Genomic DNA, 19,953 nt, shown 5'->3' with positions numbered 1-19,953 from the left:
ATTATCGATAATATTATCTACGAAAAAAAGTTTCAGTTTTCGTATGGCAAACCAAAAAACCAAAGACCATTAAATAGTATTTTGTGGTTGAAACCAATTTGTAAAAAAGATCAGAATAACACCCATATATATTTTTTAATAATAATTCATAATCAAAACAACGGAAATTATTCCAAACCAAACAAAAAATCATGGACAACGGATTGTAATACGAGGAGGAAAAGAGACAAAAAAAATTTTCTTTTACAAAAACTCGACAAAACTCTATCATCTACAAAAAGGAATCAGGAAATAGGTTACATAAAAACTAAGTGAATTACGCCATTTTGGATTTGTTTCTTTTGTAACATACTTTCTGATTTTAAAGATTTTTCTTGTCCTTTTGGAAACAGACATATCACAAAATTAAACTAAACAAAAATACGATGATGGCTTATTCAGTAGAAAATGCACTAAACGTCTATTGAGCTTTCGACAAGCGATATATGGTCTTTCAACATGAAAGAAATAAAATATGGTATTTCTGTAGATTTGTTTATAAAGACGAGCACAGAAATCAGGCAGTTCTCTGATAATTGACTTGTTCTGATTGCAATACGAAGGAGGTTGAAGCAGTTGTGGAACGAGCTTTTTGTGGTTTTTCAAGTTTCTGGAAAATAATTGTATGTTCGTAAATAATTAGATATTAAATTCACTTTTTCTCCTTCATTTTCTTGATTATTGAGTTTCGTTTCTTCTTCATTCCGTTTCTTTTCCTTTTCTTCATTTTCTTTGGTTTGACGCTGCAGAACACGATCGTTTTTTCTCAAAAGCGCTTTCTCAGTGGCAGATCGTACTTCTCGTCCGCTACTCTCAATTTCACGAGCAGCCTTGTGAACTTGTCTCAAAAAATAAGGACCACCTTTGTTAACCATCCAATTATACACGTAACGAGGAATGTTAGCCTCTGGATTGTCACAATATGTTAAAATGTAATCAACTCCATGCGATTCCCAATTTGAATGAGCTCGAATTGACATTCTCGAAGTGTAGGATCGTACTCGGACATTTGACTCCGAAATTGATGGAAACACCTATTTTTACAATTTTATTCAAGATTTTTCGTAAGTTACAAATACTTACCTCAGGTTGAACTGATTCGCTATCTAAAACTGCATATTTTTCGTCTTCTGACACCCATGTTCGTCTTACATAAACATATTCTCTCGGATACATTGGATATGGAAACTTAGATACCCATCTGATCAGCTCATTTTCATTTTCTTCTTTGACAACTTCGATAGTCACAATATTGTCGTCCCATTCTTTTCGATATTTTAAATCATTTTGAGCGTCAAGAAATGTTCGTGGACTGATATCATAGTATGTCCCAACACATTTGTATTCATACATCTCATATGGACCATCAATTCGTCTACGGAATGCTAACATATCCTTCTCTTCGTAGAGCAACTCCCATCCTTTTCCAGGTGTCTTTCGATGAGCAAACTCCTCTTCACAGTTTTCACATTCTGCGATTCGATCATCACTGATTCCATGATCTCGAAATGTGAATCCGGCTGTAGATGCAGCTAGAGCAAACTTGCCGAAACGTCGGTCTCCACGGTAGAATGAGTAGGAGTACAGAACGCTAAAAAACAATAATTTGAATAGGACTGCCCTTTTTTATTTTTTGGCAAAAAATGGTTTTTATTTTGGTTGTTTTAAAAAATTTTAATTTTTTAGACATGTTTGAAGCGAAAAAAAAAGTTTTATTTTTGGTTTTTATTTTTTTTATTGAAAAAATTGAATTTTCGAATTTTGGACTAAAATCTACGCTTTTTTTTCATATTTTACAAATCTTCTTAAGCAAAATATGTTTTAATGGTTTTCAATGATTTTTTCTAAAAGTTCAAAATAAATCGAAAATCGACTTTTTTTGGGTTTTATGGTCACAAATTCCAATTTGTAGTTCTTGGTCCAAAATCAAAATCTGTTTTTTTGTTTTTTGGTAAGACTTTTTTGGTCCTACTTCACTCCATAATAGTTGACTTACGCTTTCGTCTTGAATCGTGACCAATTTTGACGGAAGTTTCGATACAGTGCAACCTAAACGTATTATAATTGAACACACTTCAATCAAAATATTGTTTACCTGTTTAAACAAAAAACTGCTCCAATTTCTGTTCAGCATATCTTTGTTTGATAAGACTTACTTTATTGCATTCGAGTAAATCTAAAAGAAATGATTGAAAAATGATTTTGATCAGTACGGTCAGTGAAAAAAAAACGATCAGAGTGATTGATCTATGCTATAGTCAGTTCACGTTAGAGATGTATAAAATAGATAGTTTTTGGCAGAAACCAACGAGAAAACAGGCATGTTCTGTAACCACGGATCTTTCAATTTAATTTTATTCTTGATGAGAATCAATAGAAAACTGGGAAGGTTTTTACAGGAAATACGGTTATTGGGTATGATAATTTGAAAACAAGAAAAGTTAGATTGGTTTTTTAAGATTGGCATGAACTTGAAAAGCTGAGTAAAGATATCGAATCATGGAATCACAGGAAAATGAGAGCAGCCACCACATAATTATTAGTCGAAATCTGGGGGAGGTGCAGCTGCAGAAGGGTACGATGGTGGTGGTAAAAGAGCATCTCCATCAATTGGTGGGCAAAGTGACATCATATGACTGCCGATGGGAAATAATTTCTCACGCAAAGAGAGCATGGCGCCAGTGTTCGTGTTGGTTCCAGCGTGAACAATGAAATAATACTTGTCAATAGAATGAACAGCAATTTGGTGGGACTCGTACAATGCAAAGGTTGTTTGATGACCTCCTAAAACATAACTGAGTAGAAATAAAAATGAGAAGTCAATAACTAACCCATGTCGAGTTTGTGAATTTGAGGGATTGTTGTCACGTGACTGACAATCAGCTGTTGCCTGAATCTAGAATTATCCAATGTCGATGGAAGACCTGAAAAATGGTTATATTTTTAAAGTTTATATTAATTATTGGTTTTATTGATGAAAATACTTACCGATATTCAGAATGAGACCTCCATCGTGATCAGTGATGAAGATTGCGCAGACCCCCTCATAGGTAAGCATAAGCTCTTCGAGCTCTTGTTGGACGTTCATCATTTTACTGAAACAATGTCTTTTTTGTTTTTTTTTTTAACTACAGATACCACTAAAATAATCAGCAACATAAGGAAAATTCTTGAATTGATAAAATAAGAGTAAAAATCTGAAATCGGTTTTGGTGGCCGAGTTTTGTCCCGAGGGCCGATAAAAATGGCCGAGGAACCCGAGAAAACCGCGCCGCACTTTGCGTTTTCACGGGCGATAGACTCCACCCTTTTGAACAGAAAATACTATTTTTTGTGCTTTTCAGCTGTTTTAGCTTATTTTTCAGTTCATTCCGTTACTTAAAAATTGAAAACAACTCAAAATAGTTATTCTATGTTTCTTTGTTTGTGAACGATTCAATTTTCCTGCTAATTAAGCATATTTACTTTTTATTTTCAAAAATCGTTTTCCTGTTAATCTAAATAAGGTTAAAACATCACAATTTTTATAGGTATGTCTGGAGCCGCTAAGAGGGTAGCGACGTCTTCCGTGAACTGGTCGAAGCTCGGTAAGTTGTTTAAGTCACAAGTTACGGTATTTTACGTATGTAATAAATAACTTCTCCACAATTTAGTGTTTTAACTTTTAATTTCAGCCGAGCGTTTGGTCCCGGAACACGCCGCAGAACTCACCCGCGTGAAGGGAGTCAGTGGAACTTTCCAATCCGCTGTCAGCCAGCTCCCGGCCGATCTTCCCAAGATCGACTTTGCTGCTTTGAAGAAGGCCCTCCCGGCTCATTCGGCAGTTCTCGATTCTCTTCAAAAGCAGTATGAATCTGTAAAGATCCCATACGGAGAGGTTCCAGCCGAGTATTTGAAGGAAGTAGACCAATGGGTTGATTACAACAACGCCCGTATTAAGCTTCATGAGGTCAAGGTCGCTGATGGACTTCAGGAGGCCAAGAAGGTTATTACTTTTATTTCGAAAAGATTTTTAATATTCTTTTTCCAGGTGGAGGAAAAGTGGGCCAAGGCTCCACCAGTTGAACATTTCGATCGTCAGCATTTCGTCGAGTATTTCCCAGCTCATTTCTATGATCTTCGCTACCAGAACAGAATTCCTGATCCATGCAACATCGGACTCAACGAGACTCCAGAAATTGAGAACAGATTCAAGGACTACAAGGTGGAGAAATTTACCAAATTATAGTCATATTTATTAATTTTCAGGTTCTTCGACGTGCCGACAAGGTTGACGACCATTAAACGATTTATCATGATGTACCGTTCAGTAGACAACTCTCGTTCTTCCTTATCGCTCTCCTACCATTTTTAAGACCATTTTGATTTGTTTTGTAGCCGTTTGTTTTATAATTTCGTCGAATTTTTTTATGTGCCTGGGAGCTTATGCAGTCGATACCCCCTTCTTCAGATTATGTATTTCATAAGAGTGATGGCAAGATAAAGAACTTTCGCATGTTTCCTTTATATTATATGAGAATTTCTTTGCAATTCGCGCGAAAAGAATCTGTTGGCATCATTGATTACCTTCGATGATCGGATTGAAGATATCAAAACAAGTTTTTTCTTTTCATGTTAAAACCAACTAATGAAGTTGAACGAATATTTCCATAGTTTCAATTAATGTCAGTGTATTATGTACATTGAATTCGGATTCCATGTAAAGATCAAGAATTGGCGTGAAGTGCACTATTGTTCTAAATAAGTGATAGATCACATTTAATCAAGAGGCGCCAGACGCGTTGTCTCTTATCTTGATTCGATAAATATGAAACAAACAGACGGAGGCACGACAGGCCTGACTTGTTATTCTTTTCCGAAATTTTTTTGCAGTTTCTTGATTCTTCTACATTTAAGAATTTCAGGGTTACCTAAGTATTTCTGATGCAAATGCGTCAACAAACGGTTAGTTTTATTATTTTCTAAAGTTTTTTTAAAAACTAAATTCAGGGACGACGGCGGCGTCAGCCTTCGGAAACATCTAATGGTTCTTTGGCTTCCAGTAGACGCTCCTCATTTGCACAAAATGGTAATTCGTCAAGGAAAAGTTCAGAAATGAGAGGGTATAGAAAAAAGCTTTAAACTTGTGTGAATAACTATTTCATTTTTGGACCTTGCGAGAAAGTGGTACATACTGCTCAAGATTCATTGTTTTCGACGAGTTCTGGATGGACAAATTTCCGTGGATTCTTCAATTTGTCTATTTTACTTTTGGTTCGTAATTTACTCGTTTTAAAATCTAGACTATTTCTAAATGTTGAATTTTCATTAATCTTCTTTTTATTCCTCTATAACCAAATTTCAGGTACTTTCAAATGGACGCGTGGCACTTGAAAATGTGATCAAATATGGTATTTTGATAACACCCCTTCAGTGGATCTCAACGTTTGTTGAGCATCACTACTCAATTTGGAGCTGGCCAAATCTTGCTCTCATCCTATGCTCAAATATTCAGATTCTCTCGGTTTTTGGAATGGAAAAAATTCTTGGTAAGATTTACACTGAATAAAATAAAACCAAAAAAAAATAGACTTCCAAAGTTAGTATTTTCAATATTCTTGAAATTTAGAAGTTTTTGATTCATACAAAATATTGTGGAAAGCTCAACAAATATTTTTCGTGCTACCAAGATTTATCAAATTAAAATTTGATGCATTATCCCATAAATTCCATAAACCGTCACGAGCTCGTTGTCAGCGTGGCGGGACCCATGCGCGTAAGATATGGTGGCGTTATAATTTTTAGATGTTTAAATAATAGACATCGTGTTTTCGCCAATGGTGATATTTTTCTATTAAAAACTTACAAAGTTAAACTTCTTTTTGTTCTCTATTACTGATCTGAAAACAGCAATTGCGCTCCTTGGTAACACATTTATACACAACTGACCAGACGAATCTCTCATTCTCTCTCCTTTCTCACTTCACAAGCACGTGGTGTCATGAGGGCAGAGACGAAATAACAAAAACAATTTTTCAACACCCGCCCTTTCACAACGTTATTTTTTGGATTTTCTACTTCTTTCTTTTCACAAAAAAAAATTATTCAGAACGTGGATGGCTTGGAAACGGATTCGCTGCAGTGTTCTACACCTCGCTTGTGATTGCACATCTGACAATTCCAGTTGTGGTCACTCTTACCCACAAAGTTAGTTTTTTTAATGTTTCCAATTACTCAACTTCTGAAATTTTCAGTGGAAGAATCCTTTGTGGTCAGTCGTAATGATGGGTGTTTATGTTATTGAAGCTCTCAAATTCATCTCATATGGCCACGTCAACTACTGGGCTCGTGATGCTCGGCGAAAAATCACAGAGCTCAAAACACAAGTCACCGATTTGGCAAAGAAAACATGTGATCCGAAACAATTTTGGGATTTGAAAGATGAATTATCAATGCATCAGATGGCTGCTCAATATCCTGCCAATTTGACACTTTCCAATATCTACTACTTCATGGCTGCACCAACATTGTGCTACGAATTCAAATTTCCAAGATTGTTGCGAATTCGGAAGCACTTTTTGATTAAAAGAACCGTGGAGCTTATCTTTCTATCGTTTTTGATAGCTGCACTTGTTCAACAATGGGTTGTTCCGACTGTCCGAAATAGTATGAAACCTTTAAGTGAAATGGAATACTCTAGATGTTTGGAACGACTCTTGAAACTTGCAATTCCAAATCATCTCATCTGGCTTCTATTCTTCTACACATTCTTCCATTCATTTTTGAACTTGATCGCCGAGCTGCTTCGATTTGCCGATCGTGAGTTCTACAGAGACTTTTGGAATGCAGAGACGATAGGATATTTCTGGAAATCATGGAACATCCCAGTTCACCGATTTGCTGTTCGCCACATCTACAGTCCAATGATGCGTAACAATTTCTCAAAAATGAGCGCATTCTTCGTTGTGTTCTTCGTGTCGGCATTCTTCCATGAATATCTGGTTTCTGTGCCATTAAAGATTTTCCGATTGTGGTCCTACTATGGAATGATGGGACAAATTCCTCTATCCATTATCACTGATAAAGTGGTGAGAGGTGGACGTACAGGTTAGCTTATTACTTTGAGGTCTCACCACGATTTCCTAAAAAAAAACATGTTTTCAGGAAACATCATCGTCTGGCTCTCACTGATTGTTGGCCAACCTCTTGCAATTCTCATGTACGGACATGATTGGTACATTTTGAACTTTGGTGTTTCAGCAGTTCAAAACCAAACCGTTGGTATTTGATTTATCTCAATTTGTTTTTTTTTAATTAGCAGTTCTCTAGTCTTACTACAAGTTTTTTATTATAATCATTATATTGCATGTTGCCAAATTATCTCAAAATTCCTATTTATATTTTTCATGTATTACAGGTCGTTTTCTTATTTTTCTCGTCTCTCACATACGTTTGCTCACACTTTTGAAACATATTTAGTGCCATTTATTACCACCTTGCCATACATGAATACCTTTTTTCCATTTACCGTACATATCAAAAATTATTTGAGATATTTGCGGTGAATAGAAAAACTGAACTCTGTGTGAATAAAATTTATTTTTTCAAAACTTATTCTCCAACTATTTTTTGTGTTGAAACTGTACCGTCTTTGAAGTATCTTATGCTCCCGTTCAAGACCAGAAATTTCTGAATATCCGTCAACTTATTCAGATGTCAATTTTGGTCTACGATCGCGAGCACAACTTCAAGAAATGGTACATCTACTGGATTCCCAAGACTAAGATGCTTGGTGAGTTTCATTTTGTTGAATAGTTTCATTGAGAAAAACAATATTAAAGGTGTAAAAGACGATAAAGATGTCGTTTACGAGAAAATGTGCACACTTCAAGAACGTACCGATATCCTCAAAGTGAGCAAGTCATTGGTGGAGGAAAAGTGGAGGTAATTATGATTCCAGGAATAGCACAACTTGAAAAGAAATGCGAATTGGTACCTTTTTATTGAAATTTCAGTTCCCTCTTCTCTGAAAGTGGCCTTCATATCGAAGAAGTTTGTGAGAAGGAGCTTGTGCTCACGTTTGCACTTCAAAGAAATATTACTCTAGAGCGTACGGAGCTTTCTGGAAGATTCGATGAGTGCCTCTACTTGGAATATTTGGTGGGTTAAAAAGTTTATACTATTGTTATACCGTGCGCCTTTAAGATGACATTCCAAAATCTAGTGAATATAGTGAAATCTAGTGGTTTTTATCTTATGGATTCATTTCAACAAAAAATAATTTTCAGCGTCTCAAGACGCTAACCAATGTTTCGCCAATGAAAAGAAAACGTACTGCCTCAACCGTCGAACATGTTATCAGATCCGATGATATCAAGCCCATTCTTGCTCCAAAAAGCGATCCTGTCAAAAAACGAACAACTCGTATGGCTGCCAAGGCCAGTGGACCAGAGTTTGACGATGAATAATTTCACAATTAATTAACCCCATCTTTCTTGTTCCATGATTGCATTGATTCCTTTTCCTGTAAATACTTAATCTCTCGCATGCAGCTATCTCCATTTGTTGATTCGTATTTTCATGTATTTCCCAAACTCGTTCAAGGTTCTCAATTTATTATGAGAAACAATCATATAACAAAGCAGTTAATTTTTCCTCCAATCTACAATTATGTATAAAAGTTTTCTTCGGGCTGCGATTAGGGGGACTACTTTGAAGGTTTTTTAAAGGTGGGAATAAACTTTGGATGAGAAAAAAAATCTTCCATAATTTTATATTTAAAAAATTGGAGACAAAAGTTCTACGAGTTTCATAGTCAAACTTCTACACGGTGTGTAGTAGAATGATGTTGAAGCATTTACAGAAAAAATGTTGTTGTATGGGAAGGATTCTTATAATGAGAACACGACACGGTCTTCATGAATGGTGAAAGGTGCCAGCACCTTTTATTGAACGGGTCGGGATTCGGGAAATAACTTACAGATGTGAACAGCCACTAGTAAACAAAAAAGGAACACAAGAAAATGACGAGAAAAAATGGGCGATGAATTAGAAGAAAGGAATAGTGGAAGATGAGCCCGAAGATAGAGCTATGTAATTTAAAAATAATAATAGTGATAAGGATGATTATAAAATTAAACGATAGAATCAGCCAGATCGTATTGGTTCAAACAGAGAGAGAGAGGGGGAGAGAGAGAGAGAAATAGAGAGAAAGAGATTGCACAGGGAGAGGAAAGAAACTTGGCGATCATAACAACCGTTTGAATCAGTTCAAGATTCGGATGGCAGCTTCACTTGAATGTTGGATGGGTGATTTGTGATCTAGACCAATGTACACTTGTGGAACTGGAAAATAGGGGATTTATTTTATCATTATTTTTATGTCTTTTTACGGCGAGTATTCTCAAAAATCTCCCATTTTTGAAATTAAATTAAAAAGTGTAATTCGATTTACCTCCAGTTGTTTGATTTGCCATATCTGCCAGGTTGACTTTCTCGCCGTTGTTGAATTCGATGGTACGACAGAGCTGAAGCTTTAAAAAATATGAAAGGTGTGGAAATTAAACAAACTTACTTTATCTCTGCTAAGCAATGCAAACTTGTATTTGGCAAAGTCAGCATCGGAGACATCGTTCAATTTCCTACGAAGACGATCCCGTACTTCTGTCATCAGCTCATTGTTACGTATTTTGATAACAAATGAGAGTCCGAAAAGTTTTGTGGGTTCTCGATCAAAATGGACGACTGGGCATAGAAACTCGCCAGGTGACATATCTAATTCGTCAATCGGAACCTCCTCAAGGCGGCAATGTAGAGCCTGCTAAAAATTATTATCTCCATATTTGTAAAATATAGTAACAAAAATCAACTTACTGAACTCACCAATTTGTACATTGTTCGTTGATCAAGATCACTAATCAAGGTGTTTTCTCCGTAAATTTGATAAACACGTTGATTACTGAGTGGGGGAGCCCCAATTTGTAGAAGCCTGTAGAATATTGATTTAGATAAATAAAATTAATTTTGGAAAAATAAACCTGAATTTTCCTGATCCTCCTTCTACGAATGGATAGTATCGTTTTGCCTCGTTAATAATATCAATGACAGTTCCTTCTTTCAATGGGAACAGTGTTAGCTCTTCTACATGTCCATTTGGAAGTTGCCAGAAAAGTTTGGTTTGAATACGGTGCTTACTGATTTCATCAATATCGAAGGGCATGATAGCATATTGTACACGATACCTCTTGTAGGCTCTGGGATCATGTACCGGTCTTGTCATAAGTCCTTTGCATGTGTTTAACATGTAATCATCGAAAAATGGCTCGAATCGAGAACCAGACACACGTGTCCAGATGAGTACTTTCTTTGGGTCTACATTCAATCTTGCACCAATTTCCTCTGCTACAGTGAATAATTTATCGTCCAGACAAATTCTCTTGACGAATTGTTCAAATGGCTCTTCCTCCGGCTTTTTGTTGTAGAACGATTGAACAAATTCAACTTCTACGTCGAGGAAAAGTTCATTCATCTTCTGCTTGGCATTTTGTGTGGATGTAGATGTCTCGACCTTCTCAACTACTAGAATACCACCGTCTTGCTCTTCAACGAGTCTTCCGATCGAATAATTTTGGGTAAGATCAACCAGTTCCAGATAACTCGCAGCATGCTCCATATAATACTTCAACTCCGTGTCAGCGGGTAGCCCAATCATTTCACATAACATCGATCTGTACAAATTAAACCGCTTGTGACAGTCGAACATTGTATGGCCGATGATAGTAAACTTGTCGGTCATTGTGTCGTAATATTTTACGAAAAATAGAAGGTCCCCTAAAAAATTGGTGGATTAAATTTAAAAGAAAGATTTTACTTACTTGCTGTGTCATATTCGCAAAGCGGGCGTTCAATATTGTTGGAGAACTCAACGTAGATAGTTTCAAAATCTTGGCTCAACAAGGTATCAAGGCGTGTATCAGTTTTGCAATCGATGAACTAAAAAAATAATTTTTTTAAATTGAAACAATTCAAGTCCTTACCTCCGATGGTCTCAGTCTTGAAGTCAATTTCTGAGTTGTTCTTTCCAATGAATATGAATCTGTCATTCTCCACAAACGGAAGTTGAATTTTTTCGATTTAATGCGACGAAGATTATCACGCCGTGCCTGTCTAGCTTCATCATCCGAATCGAACATATCAATTTTTTGCATTGCGCTCTTCTCGAAAAGTCTATCATGAACAAATTGATAAAGCTCGGCGGTGAACATATGCTTCCAAACAGTCTCGTGTGGAATACTGTCATGGACTATGGATTGATCAACAAGATCGAAAGAATGATTAGAGGCAACAATATCTGGTGTCACAAGAACTATCCCCATACACAGCTGTTCTTCCTCCAATTTTTTCTTCTCACGGTTTCTGTGCAGCCTTTCCATTTCAAAAGTACGAGAAACAGATTGTGGTATCTGGCTGTCTGGGATTGGAGCAAGGAATTGATCAATCGCGTTATCACGGACGTAGACCAACATATAAGCCGAAGAATTCATTGTCTTCTCTCCTCCGAAATTGCTTACGATGGCATCATCTGTTGTTGTTCTAGAAACAACATCATCATCAAACTTGCACCATTTAGCAGATGAAGTTGGATCGACGGCCGATTCGTGAAGATTGACATTGATATAGGTGACATAGTGACCTCCATGGAACTCTCCACTGTGAACAAGAACCGCGTGGAGACTGTACACACAGTCTTCTTCGGTGAGCATTGGTCCTAACTCGCAACAAGATGCCAAGTTCATTTTCTCCGGAAATGAGAACCGTTCGTTGATCTTTTGTTCGACACCGCAATATTGAAATCGCATGAGCTGAACGTGCAGGATTGGTGGAAGCTCGACGAATTTTACTCCCTTTTCCGCTCTTTGTAGTCCGTGGTCTCCAGCATCATACTTGTTCTCATCATCGAGGATTTCTGATGTTGTGTAAGCTTCGAATGCACGTTCCACTGAAAATTTAGTTTTGATAATAGGTAGATTACGAATTTTAAGCATGGTCAATACATGCCTTTGATTTAGATTTGGAGGATTTACTAAAATTTATTTTTGAAAGTAAATCGAGATAACGAGCCTAAACCCATTTAACCACTACAAATTATAATTTTTAGAACTTACAGCTATCCATCCCAAGTACATTGAGCTGTACGTCGTAGAATGATTCAGTCCGCGAACTTTCATAGTCCACATCAAGACATTTGATATATGACTTCATGTTTCCTCTGAATAAGTTTGGGATTGACTTCTCCTCGGATGTTCCTTTCATCTTTGTTTCGAGATTGTCAAGAAGAACACGACAAAACTCTTGAACATCATGTTGATTGAACGCATCAAGCTTATCCCATCCAAAAGCTCTCGTGAGACTGTTCGTTTCGACAGCTTCACTAGCCATCTGGAGTTCATAGAAAACTCTCTGCATTGCAAGCACAATGTTGCTCTCATTCGGCTCTGTTCCTACATCCATGTTGTAGACAGCGCGTCTGAATCCTGTGGTGAAGTAGAATGATTGCAATATGGAGTTCATGTAACAAGTGGCTCCTTGGTTTCTTAATCCGATGCAACCAGTGTGCCGTTTGCTATCCCACCTGTAAAATAAAATAAAATACAAGAACATAGTGCGTTTTTTAAATAAAAATGTATGAGTTATAAATTAATTCGCGAACTATTATAAAATTCCCGGTTCCTGTCGTTTTTTTCAATGTCTCCTGATGAGAGTGTTAAACTTACATATAGTTGGCTCCAGTCGGAACATCAGCAGTGAAACGACATCTCAATTTGATAGTGTCATTCACTACGTATCCATCTTTGGGGTTGCACAGGGTGTCATACTGGTCATAATTTGAAAATCCCCAATCAACCTCCGTATTGTGAAATGAATGATGAATCTTTTTCTGAATCGATGGACCATCCGCATTAAGAACTTCCAAAACGGCCGTTCCATAGCATCGCCACATTCCACGTTTCTGCAGCAACTCATCATTGTTGCACTGCAGAAAGAACCCGAAGTTAAAATTGCTGCGGTTGACACGAGAGTTCATCGAATGCCGACTTCCTTGTTGATTTCTGGAACCTCTTGGCTTGTTGAGCAAATGCTCTTATTAATTTTTAAAAGCTTACCTGCAAATGGCTAGAATACGCCAAGGGATGCCACGAACGATAATTGGCTTGGACATAATCCGATTGTCTGAACGAGACATAAACTTCGAAAAGCAGTCAATGTCCAAGGACAAATGGCCTTCTGGCCCGAATGGATCCAAACTTTCATCATAGGATGGTATATCGTGCGTCGGCACAATGAGTAGATCTTCGGGATCCGGCGAGCACTGCATGATCAGACTGACGGGTCACTTTGTCTGCTAGCGTCTTTGCCTCTTTCGTTTATCCGTTCTCTCGCAGCAGCCACACAAGTTAGTGATAAAACAACCAGAGTGATTCCTATAGTCAATCAGCCCAGTGTTTCTGAAAAAATATCGATTTTTGACGCTTCATTTTTTGAAGAAAACATTTATTTATTTTATAGAAAAATAAGAACACAAGCAAAACTATTTGCAAATTAATATAAGAAAACAAGAACGCATTTGTTTGGAAGTATTACATGATGCTTCGCGTGAGAAAAGACACCGGTGAAAAGAGAACAGAAAACAAACGGAATCGAGGAGCCACAAGGAAATTAATATTGATCGATTTTTGACAACAGTCTTATCCTTTTGTGGAATTTGGCTGGATAAGTTCGGGAGAGCGCGTTCAAAAAGCGATGTAAATCGAAAAAAAAAGTAAACATGGTGATATTGAAAAACCTTCGATAATCTGAGAAAGTGAAGGCAACTTCAATTTTCATAGCGGGCACAATTCAAAATAAATTGTTTTTCTGTTATCTTTTCAAAAAATCAATAAAAAAGTCACACGTCAATGAGTTTCGCAAGAGTTTTGGCGCTTATATTTTTGAAATAAATATCACTTCGGCAATGACCCAGAGAGACATGCGGCAGACTTGCGAAAACGCGTGCCGCACATTGCGTTTGGGCTCCTCCCCATTCGTTTGGCAATACTTCTCAAAATGGTGCAACGATCGTTTTTCGCTATTTATTTTTCACTCTGTGACATTCTGAGCACTATTTTTCCAAAAAAATTTCAAAAATACAACTTTAAATTAAATGTCTGACTTAAATATAATTTTTCTGTTTTGCTTGAAACGTTTTAGCTCGTTTTAGGTTCGGTAACTTTTATAAATGTTTTAAATAACACCTGTTATTCATAATTAAAAGTTAAAAGCGATTTCAGAGCTCTCGGCATCGACGCAAAATGTCAGGCTGGAACGTGAACGCCTCGTCGTTTGTGCCAAATGCGAATGCACGACCATTCGTCCCTGGGCAACCATACACGCCTCAACCAGAGCAGGCTGCTCCAGAACCAACAGAAGGTACTTGCCTGTATCGATATCTTAAAAAAACGAAACATTCTTTCAGATTGGGAAGCTCAAGCAGACACATCCCCTGCTGCAGTTCAGCCAGAAGTTGCTGAACCAGTTGCAGTTCAAGAATCTGCGCCTGTTGCACCCGTTTCCGCAACAGAGGCTCCGAAAAAAGAGGTATGAAAGCTGTTATGAGTAGCATTGATACCTGACTTAAAAAATAGTACAAATGAATTATTTTTTCGAGGTTCGGTAATTGTGAAGAATAATTAATGTATACTTCAAAAAAATAAGTTTCAATAAAATTTCAATGAAAGTTGGTATCATACGTTGAACGAATTTTTGAGATATTCATTGATTATTTGTTTAACAGTTATTTACCTCAAGACCTTTCAATTTGTTTTGTTTTTTTGGATTCTACAATCAAATATTTGTTCTATCACTATTTTTATTTTCAAGCTTCTGATACTGTTATCTGTAAGTCTTAAAATGCAAATAATTCAATTTTTGATTAAAAAAAAGAAGAATATTGGGGCACTTCTACTGGAACGATTTTGTATATTTGTATTTTTTAGTAAAGGAAACCCAGTTCATTTCCATTTTAAACACAGTTTTACTATTTTCTAACAGCTCAATTTCAATTTTCAGCCAACCCCAGAAGAAGACCTTGTTGCTCCTCTCGCCAAGAAGTTTCAACGTACCGTATACGTCGACGATGGCACTCACAAAGAACACATTAACATGGTATTTGTCGGGCACGTTGATGCTGGAAAGTCCACCATTGGAGGACAGCTTATGTTCTTAACCGGAATGGTTGACAAGCGGACACTGGAAAAATACGAGAGAGAAGCCAAGGAAAAGGGTCGTGAAAGTTGGTATCTTTCCTGGTGTATGGATACAAACGACGAAGAAAGAGAGAAGGGAAAGACTGTGGAGGTTGGACGTGCCTATTTCGAAACCGAGAAGCGTCATTTCACTATCCTCGATGCACCGGGCCACAAATCTTTTGTGCCAAACATGATTGTTGGAGCCAATCAAGCTGATTTAGCTGTTCTGGTATGTTTCACGATGAAAGCTTTTCTGTTAAGAACTGAAAATATTTTAATCTGTTTAGGTTATCTCCGCACGTCGTGGAGAGTTTGAAACTGGATTTGATCGGGGAGGCCAAACTCGTGAACATTCTATGCTTGTCAAGACTGCAGGAGTTAAGCATCTGGTCATCCTCGTAAACAAGATGGACGATCCAACCGTTAAATGGGAAGAGGAGCGTTTCAAGGAAATCGAAGGAAAACTCACGCCGTTTCTTAGAAAGCTTGGGTTCAATCCAAAGACTGATATCACTTATGTTCCATGTTCGGGGCTAACTGGAGCCTTCATCAAGGATAGACCGACGGGATCCGAAGGAAACTGGTATTCAGGTCCGTGTTTCATCGAATTTATTGATGTGCTTCTCCCATCCTACAAACGTGATTTCAATGGACCTGTCCGGTGCACTGTTGCTGAAAAATATTCTGAAATGGGAACTGTCATTATCGGAAAGATGGAATCGGGATGTGTGCAAAAAGGAGATACACTTGTTGTTATGCCAAACAAACAGCCTGTTCAGGTGCTTCAGATTTGGGCGGATGATGTGGAGACTGAACGTGTCGTCGCTGGAGATAATATCAAATTCAAGCTGAAGGGAATTGAAGAAAACGAATTGCAAGGAGGATTCATTATTTGCTCACCAGATTCTCTTGCTAAAACTGGCCGCGTTTTCGATGCTGAAGTCCTTGTCCTCGAGCACAGATCAATTATTGCATCCGGATATTCATGTGTATTGCATATTCAATCAGCTGTCGAAGAAGTCACTGTGAAGGTATGTCTTTTGAGACCCGAAGAACTCGGGGGATGCCCAATTGGGGGGATTACCAACTCGGGGGATTGGCCCCGCCCACAGAACCGTGGCTTGCAATACGCCCATTTCTGCAACTGCCGCACGGTTATAAAATTATTTTTTCTTGTTATTTCTCGCTCTAATGAGAAAAATACAGGTTTAAAACCGTGCGGCAGTTGCAGAAATGGGCGTATTGCAAGCCACGGTTCTGTGGGCGGGGCCAATCCCCCGAGTTGGTAATCCCCCCAATTGGACAACCCCCGAGTTCTTCGGGTCTCTGTCTTTTAATTTTCTGATTTTTGCCGAGATCCCGAAATTTCAAATCATTTTTCTACTTTCATGTGACATTTTTTTCACTTTTACAAGAAACGTTAAAAATGAGACTGTTGCTTTTCTCGTAAGTATTTTTTCCAAATAAAATACATTTTCAGGGAGTCATTGCCACAATTGACAAGAAAACGGGCGAAAAGAAGCGTGCTAAGTTTGTGAAACAAGACGAGAAGTGCATTATGAGACTAGAAAGTCCTGAACCATTCGTACTCGAGCCATTCAAAGAGTATCCATACCTTGGAAGATTCACCCTCAGAGATGAAGGAAAAACAATCGCTATCGGAAAGGTCCTCAAAGTTGTCGAGTAATTTCATTGATAAATTAGTCATTTCTATTCTAAAAATTGTTTTTTTTTCTGATTTCAGCCGGTCCGTTTTCTGTCCCTCCCACATGTCGCTTTTCACTATTTTTCTTTTAGATTCCACATGTTTCCATTGGGAAGATTGTTGAATCTAATGTTACCAATCCTATTTCTAATAGAAATTACCTGAATTCATTTTCCCTTCCACTATCCATAAAGCAAAATTCTATTCGTATTCCATTTTCCCTTCATATATTATTCAGAATTTAAATCTTTGTTCATTGTTTTCTCTATTTATTCGATTAATTTGATTTGATTCATTCAATATTCATAATATGAATGGGGTGTTTGTTTTAAACTTTGGACTATACTGTAATACGAATAATCAAAAAAGGAAAATAACCTGATGATATACCCACATATGATTCGCCGTTTGTAAAATACTTATGGCCACCAATATTACAGACGCATTTTGTAAATCGCGAATTTCGCTGCGGGACCACTAACATTTTAGCAGTATTTTGGTAATCGCGATTCTCGGTGGTCGCAATTTGCAAAATATTTGCGATTTTGCAAGTATTTTACTATATCGCTGGTGCCTCTCGTAGAAGTGTGCGAACTACATTTCATAAGTATTTTAAAAACCGCGAAACACCTGTGCCTACTCTTTGCTTGAATTGCACAGATTTGATCAGATAATATTTGAGGAATGTCATTGAGAAGCAGAGTAATTGACTTGTACAAAAACTTGTACCATATGGGGAAGGAATACCCTGGTGGATCGAAATGGTTCCACGATCGGCTCAAATTGGCGTTTTCTAAAAATAAAGTAAGCGAACGAAAATAATTTTGATTGAATCGTTGCTGAAATTAGAAATTCTATAACAGAATTCACAATAATTACAGGAGGTTCAAGATTCAAAACAAGTGGAGCAACTCATTGCTCGAGGAGAGTTTGTTGTTAAAGAAATTGAAGCACTTTACTCGCTCAGAAAGTATCGTGCGATGAAACAAAGGTCAGTTCTACTATCAATGATGTCCTGAAAAGTGATACATCGCTTTAAAGGTACATTATGTCTCTCTGATGCGGCACCCGATCACCAGACCCGGGCCTTCATTCCGAGATGACAAACTTTTTAGTGGCAAAGGTTCTTTGGGGGCATAGTATCCAAGGAGACAAAGTATCCAGTAGACAAACTGGGGTGTATCTTGGGGGGCATATCTTTGGTGACAACCTTTTTTTCAACTAGATTTTTATATGTATTTTTCAACTAATTTTTTTTCACATTTTTCTGGAATAAGTTTTTTAATGCAATTTTCAATCGATTTTCGGTTATACATAATTCCCTTACAATTTATACATAATTCCCTTACAATAAATGTATGAACGATGGTCTTTTGGGAAAAGCTGTAAAACGTCCAACTAACTTGAAATATCGTGAGGCTCTTCCTGATGGTCTGATCCTTCAGCTCCGAAGGATCACATGGGTACCTTCTGATGTTCTGATCCTTCAGATAAGAAGGATCGTAAGGGTACCTCCTGATGGTCTGATCCTTCAGCTCCAAAGGATCACGAGGCTTTTCCTGATGTTCTGATCCTTCAGCTCCGAAGGATCACATGGGTACCTTCTGATGTTCTGATCCTTCAGATAAGAAGGATCGTAAGGGTACCTCCTGATGGTCTGATCCTTCAGCTCCAAAGGATCACGAGGCTTTTCCTGATGTTCTGATCCTTCAGCTCCGAAGGATCACATGGGTACCTTCTGATGTTCTGATCCTTCAGATAAGAAGGATCGTAAGGGTACCTCCTGATGGTCTGATCCTTCAGCTCCAAAGGATCACGAGGCTTTTCCTGATGTTCTGATCCTTCAGCTCCGAAGGATCACATGGGTACCTTCTGATGTTCTGATCCTTCAGATAAGAAGGATCGTAAGGGTACCTCCTGATGGTCTGATCCTTCAGCTCCAAAAGAACATGAGGATCAGAAAATCAGGAGGTACCCATGTGATCATTCGGCTCTGAAAGATCAGATCATCAGGCAGAGCCTCATGTTCTTTTGGAGCTGAAGGATCAGAACATCAGGAAGAGCCTCATGATCCTTTGGAGCTGAAGTATCAGACCATCAGGAGGTACCCTTACGATTCTTCTTATCTGAAGGATCAGAACATCAGAACGAGCCTCATGATCCTTTGGAGCTGAAGTATCAGACCATCAGGAGGTACCCTTACGATTCTTCTTATCTGAAGGATCAGAACATCAGAAGGTACCCATGTGATCCTTCGGAGCTGAAGGATCAGACCATCAGGAAGAGCCTCACGATATTTCAAGTTAGTTGGACGTTTTACAGCTTTTCCCAAAAGACCATCGTTCATACATTCAATTGTAAGGGAATTATAACCGAAAATCGATTGAAAATTGCATTAAAAAACTTATTCCAGAAAAATGTGAAAAAAAATTAGTTGAAAAATACATATAAAAATCTAGTTGAAAAAAAGGTTGTCACCAAAGATATGCCCCCCAAGATACACCCCAGTTTGTCTACTGGATACTTTGTCTCCTTGGATACTATGCCCCCAAAGAACCTTTGCCACTAAAAAGTTTGTCATCTCGGAATGAAGGCCCCAGACCCGGGTCTCGTCACGATCTCACAAGAAATGCCAAGTTTCACAAAATCGCTCATGAGAGCTCGAAGTTAGATTATATTAAACAACTTGCGTCAAATTCAATATTTCATTTTTCACAATATCTTTATTGAAAATGTTTCAGATACTACGACAAAGACGAAGAAGTTTCCATTGCCACCCAAAAGTTCGAGGATTCTGTCAAAAAACTGTGAATAGATTTTAAATTATCGTTGTATTCATATTAAAGAAACATGTACCCCACGAGTATCATTTAGTGAAATAAAAATATTATTATGATCTCTATTATTTACTCGTGAAAATGTTGAACGTCATTTTAAAGGTGCAAG

At 37.7% G+C, this 19,953-nt stretch overlaps 8 protein-coding genes and 1 pseudogene across 28 annotated transcripts; 5 read left to right on the top strand and 4 right to left on the bottom strand.

Moving 5' to 3' along the window:
• Positions 1-133: 133 nt before the first annotated feature.
• On the bottom strand, positions 134-2,215 carry strt-7 (Phosphatidylcholine transfer protein). Its single transcript, NM_073429.6, has 5 exons — positions 2,135-2,215; positions 2,036-2,088; positions 1,123-1,630; positions 696-1,073; positions 134-649 (listed from the first exon to the last, which is right to left on the bottom strand). Exons 1-5 carry the CDS (start codon positions 2,171-2,173, stop codon positions 557-559), a joined length of 1,071 nt encoding a protein of 356 aa, NP_505830.3. The 5' UTR covers positions 2,174-2,215; the 3' UTR covers positions 134-556.
• Positions 2,216-2,383: 168 nt separating this feature from the next.
• On the bottom strand, positions 2,384-3,134 carry lmtr-3 (Late endosomal/lysosomal adaptor and MAPK and MTOR activator 5; the record flags this gene model as incomplete). 2 transcript variants are annotated; one of them, NM_001380756.3, is made up of 3 exons in its annotated part: positions 2,384-2,823; positions 2,871-2,963; positions 3,028-3,134. In NM_001380756.3, the coding sequence occupies 3 exons, from the start codon at positions 3,125-3,127 to the stop codon at positions 2,579-2,581; spliced, it is 438 nt and encodes a 145-aa protein (NP_001367011.1). The 2 variants fall into 2 exon arrangements, with proteins under 2 accessions (NP_001367011.1, NP_001294694.1); NM_001307765.3 differs by lacking the exons at positions 2,871-2,963; positions 3,028-3,134 and having other exon boundaries at positions 2,579-2,713.
• A 435-nt stretch (positions 3,135-3,569) lies between these two features.
• On the top strand, positions 3,570-4,536 carry atp-5 (ATP synthase subunit d, mitochondrial). Its single transcript, NM_073428.7, has 4 exons — positions 3,570-3,626; positions 3,714-4,024; positions 4,070-4,243; positions 4,288-4,536. The coding sequence occupies exons 1-4, from the start codon at positions 3,572-3,574 to the stop codon at positions 4,321-4,323; spliced, it is 576 nt and encodes a 191-aa protein (NP_505829.1). The 5' UTR covers positions 3,570-3,571; the 3' UTR covers positions 4,324-4,536.
• Positions 4,537-4,943: 407 nt separating this feature from the next.
• mboa-2 lies at positions 4,944-7,624 on the top strand (the record flags this gene model as incomplete). Of its 2 annotated transcripts, NM_001269372.3 has the most annotated exons (7): positions 4,944-4,983; positions 5,029-5,141; positions 5,190-5,292; positions 5,384-5,567; positions 6,128-6,225; positions 6,273-7,125; positions 7,183-7,624. In NM_001269372.3, 7 exons carry the CDS (start codon positions 4,963-4,965, stop codon positions 7,305-7,307), a joined length of 1,497 nt encoding a protein of 498 aa, NP_001256301.2. The 2 variants fall into 2 exon arrangements, with proteins under 2 accessions (NP_001256301.2, NP_001256302.1); NM_001269373.3 differs by lacking the exons at positions 4,944-4,983; positions 5,029-5,141; positions 5,190-5,292; positions 5,384-5,567; positions 6,128-6,225 and having other exon boundaries at positions 6,300-7,125; positions 7,183-7,307.
• Positions 7,625-7,731: 107 nt separating this feature from the next.
• Positions 7,732-8,671, top strand: nhj-1 (MRG domain-containing protein; the record flags this gene model as incomplete). 2 transcript variants are annotated; one of them, NM_001392610.1, is made up of 4 exons in its annotated part: positions 7,732-7,810; positions 7,860-7,962; positions 8,034-8,178; positions 8,307-8,671. In NM_001392610.1, the coding sequence occupies 4 exons, from the start codon at positions 7,732-7,734 to the stop codon at positions 8,484-8,486; spliced, it is 507 nt and encodes a 168-aa protein (NP_001379237.1). The 2 variants fall into 2 exon arrangements, with proteins under 2 accessions (NP_001379237.1, NP_001256300.1); NM_001269371.3 differs by lacking the exon at positions 7,732-7,810 and having other exon boundaries at positions 7,895-7,962; positions 8,307-8,486.
• math-33 (Ubiquitin carboxyl-terminal hydrolase 7) lies at positions 8,613-13,530 on the bottom strand. Of its 16 annotated transcripts, none has more exons than NM_001307760.4 (10): positions 13,182-13,525; positions 12,792-13,136; positions 12,183-12,649; positions 11,055-12,016; positions 10,893-11,010; positions 10,056-10,848; positions 9,892-10,006; positions 9,593-9,838; positions 9,473-9,551; positions 8,613-9,363 (listed from the first exon to the last, which is right to left on the bottom strand). In NM_001307760.4, exons 1-10 carry the CDS (start codon positions 13,391-13,393, stop codon positions 9,284-9,286), a joined length of 3,417 nt encoding a protein of 1,138 aa, NP_001294689.1. In that variant the 5' UTR covers positions 13,394-13,525; the 3' UTR covers positions 8,613-9,283. The 16 variants fall into 16 exon arrangements, with proteins under 16 accessions (NP_001294689.1, NP_001024012.1, NP_001294686.1 ...); NM_001028841.5 differs by having other exon boundaries at positions 8,614-9,363; positions 12,792-13,127; positions 13,182-13,530; NM_001307757.3 differs by having other exon boundaries at positions 8,614-9,363; positions 9,473-9,545; positions 9,593-9,835; positions 9,901-10,006; positions 13,182-13,529.
• An 815-nt stretch (positions 13,531-14,345) lies between these two features.
• On the top strand, positions 14,346-17,337 carry erfa-3 (the record flags this gene model as incomplete). 2 transcript variants are annotated; one of them, NM_001269363.4, is made up of 5 exons in its annotated part: positions 14,346-14,484; positions 14,531-14,652; positions 15,124-15,531; positions 15,590-16,333; positions 16,783-17,337. In NM_001269363.4, the coding sequence occupies 5 exons, from the start codon at positions 14,367-14,369 to the stop codon at positions 16,987-16,989; spliced, it is 1,599 nt and encodes a 532-aa protein (NP_001256292.1). The 2 variants fall into 2 exon arrangements, with proteins under 2 accessions (NP_001256292.1, NP_001367276.1); NM_001380755.1 differs by lacking the exons at positions 14,346-14,484; positions 14,531-14,652; positions 15,124-15,531; positions 15,590-16,333 and having other exon boundaries at positions 16,861-16,989.
• Positions 17,338-17,689: 352 nt separating this feature from the next.
• etfr-1 (LYR motif-containing protein 5) lies at positions 17,690-19,902 on the top strand. Its single transcript, NM_001029066.3, has 3 exons — positions 17,690-17,811; positions 17,889-17,998; positions 19,749-19,902. The coding sequence occupies exons 1-3, from the start codon at positions 17,692-17,694 to the stop codon at positions 19,816-19,818; spliced, it is 300 nt and encodes a 99-aa protein (NP_001024237.2). The 5' UTR covers positions 17,690-17,691; the 3' UTR covers positions 19,819-19,902.
• On the bottom strand, positions 18,084-18,202 carry Y42A5A.6 (annotated as a pseudogene). Its single transcript has one exon. A coding segment is annotated over exon 1 (119 nt).
• Positions 19,903-19,953: the final 51 nt, after the last annotated feature.

Source organism: Caenorhabditis elegans, chromosome V (assembly GCF_000002985.6).
Source record: "Caenorhabditis elegans chromosome V".
Lineage (NCBI taxonomy): Eukaryota > Metazoa > Nematoda > Chromadorea > Rhabditida > Rhabditidae > Caenorhabditis > Caenorhabditis elegans.
The sequence above is the reverse complement of the archived record's forward strand: the minus strand, read 5'-3'. Positions and strand labels throughout refer to the sequence as shown.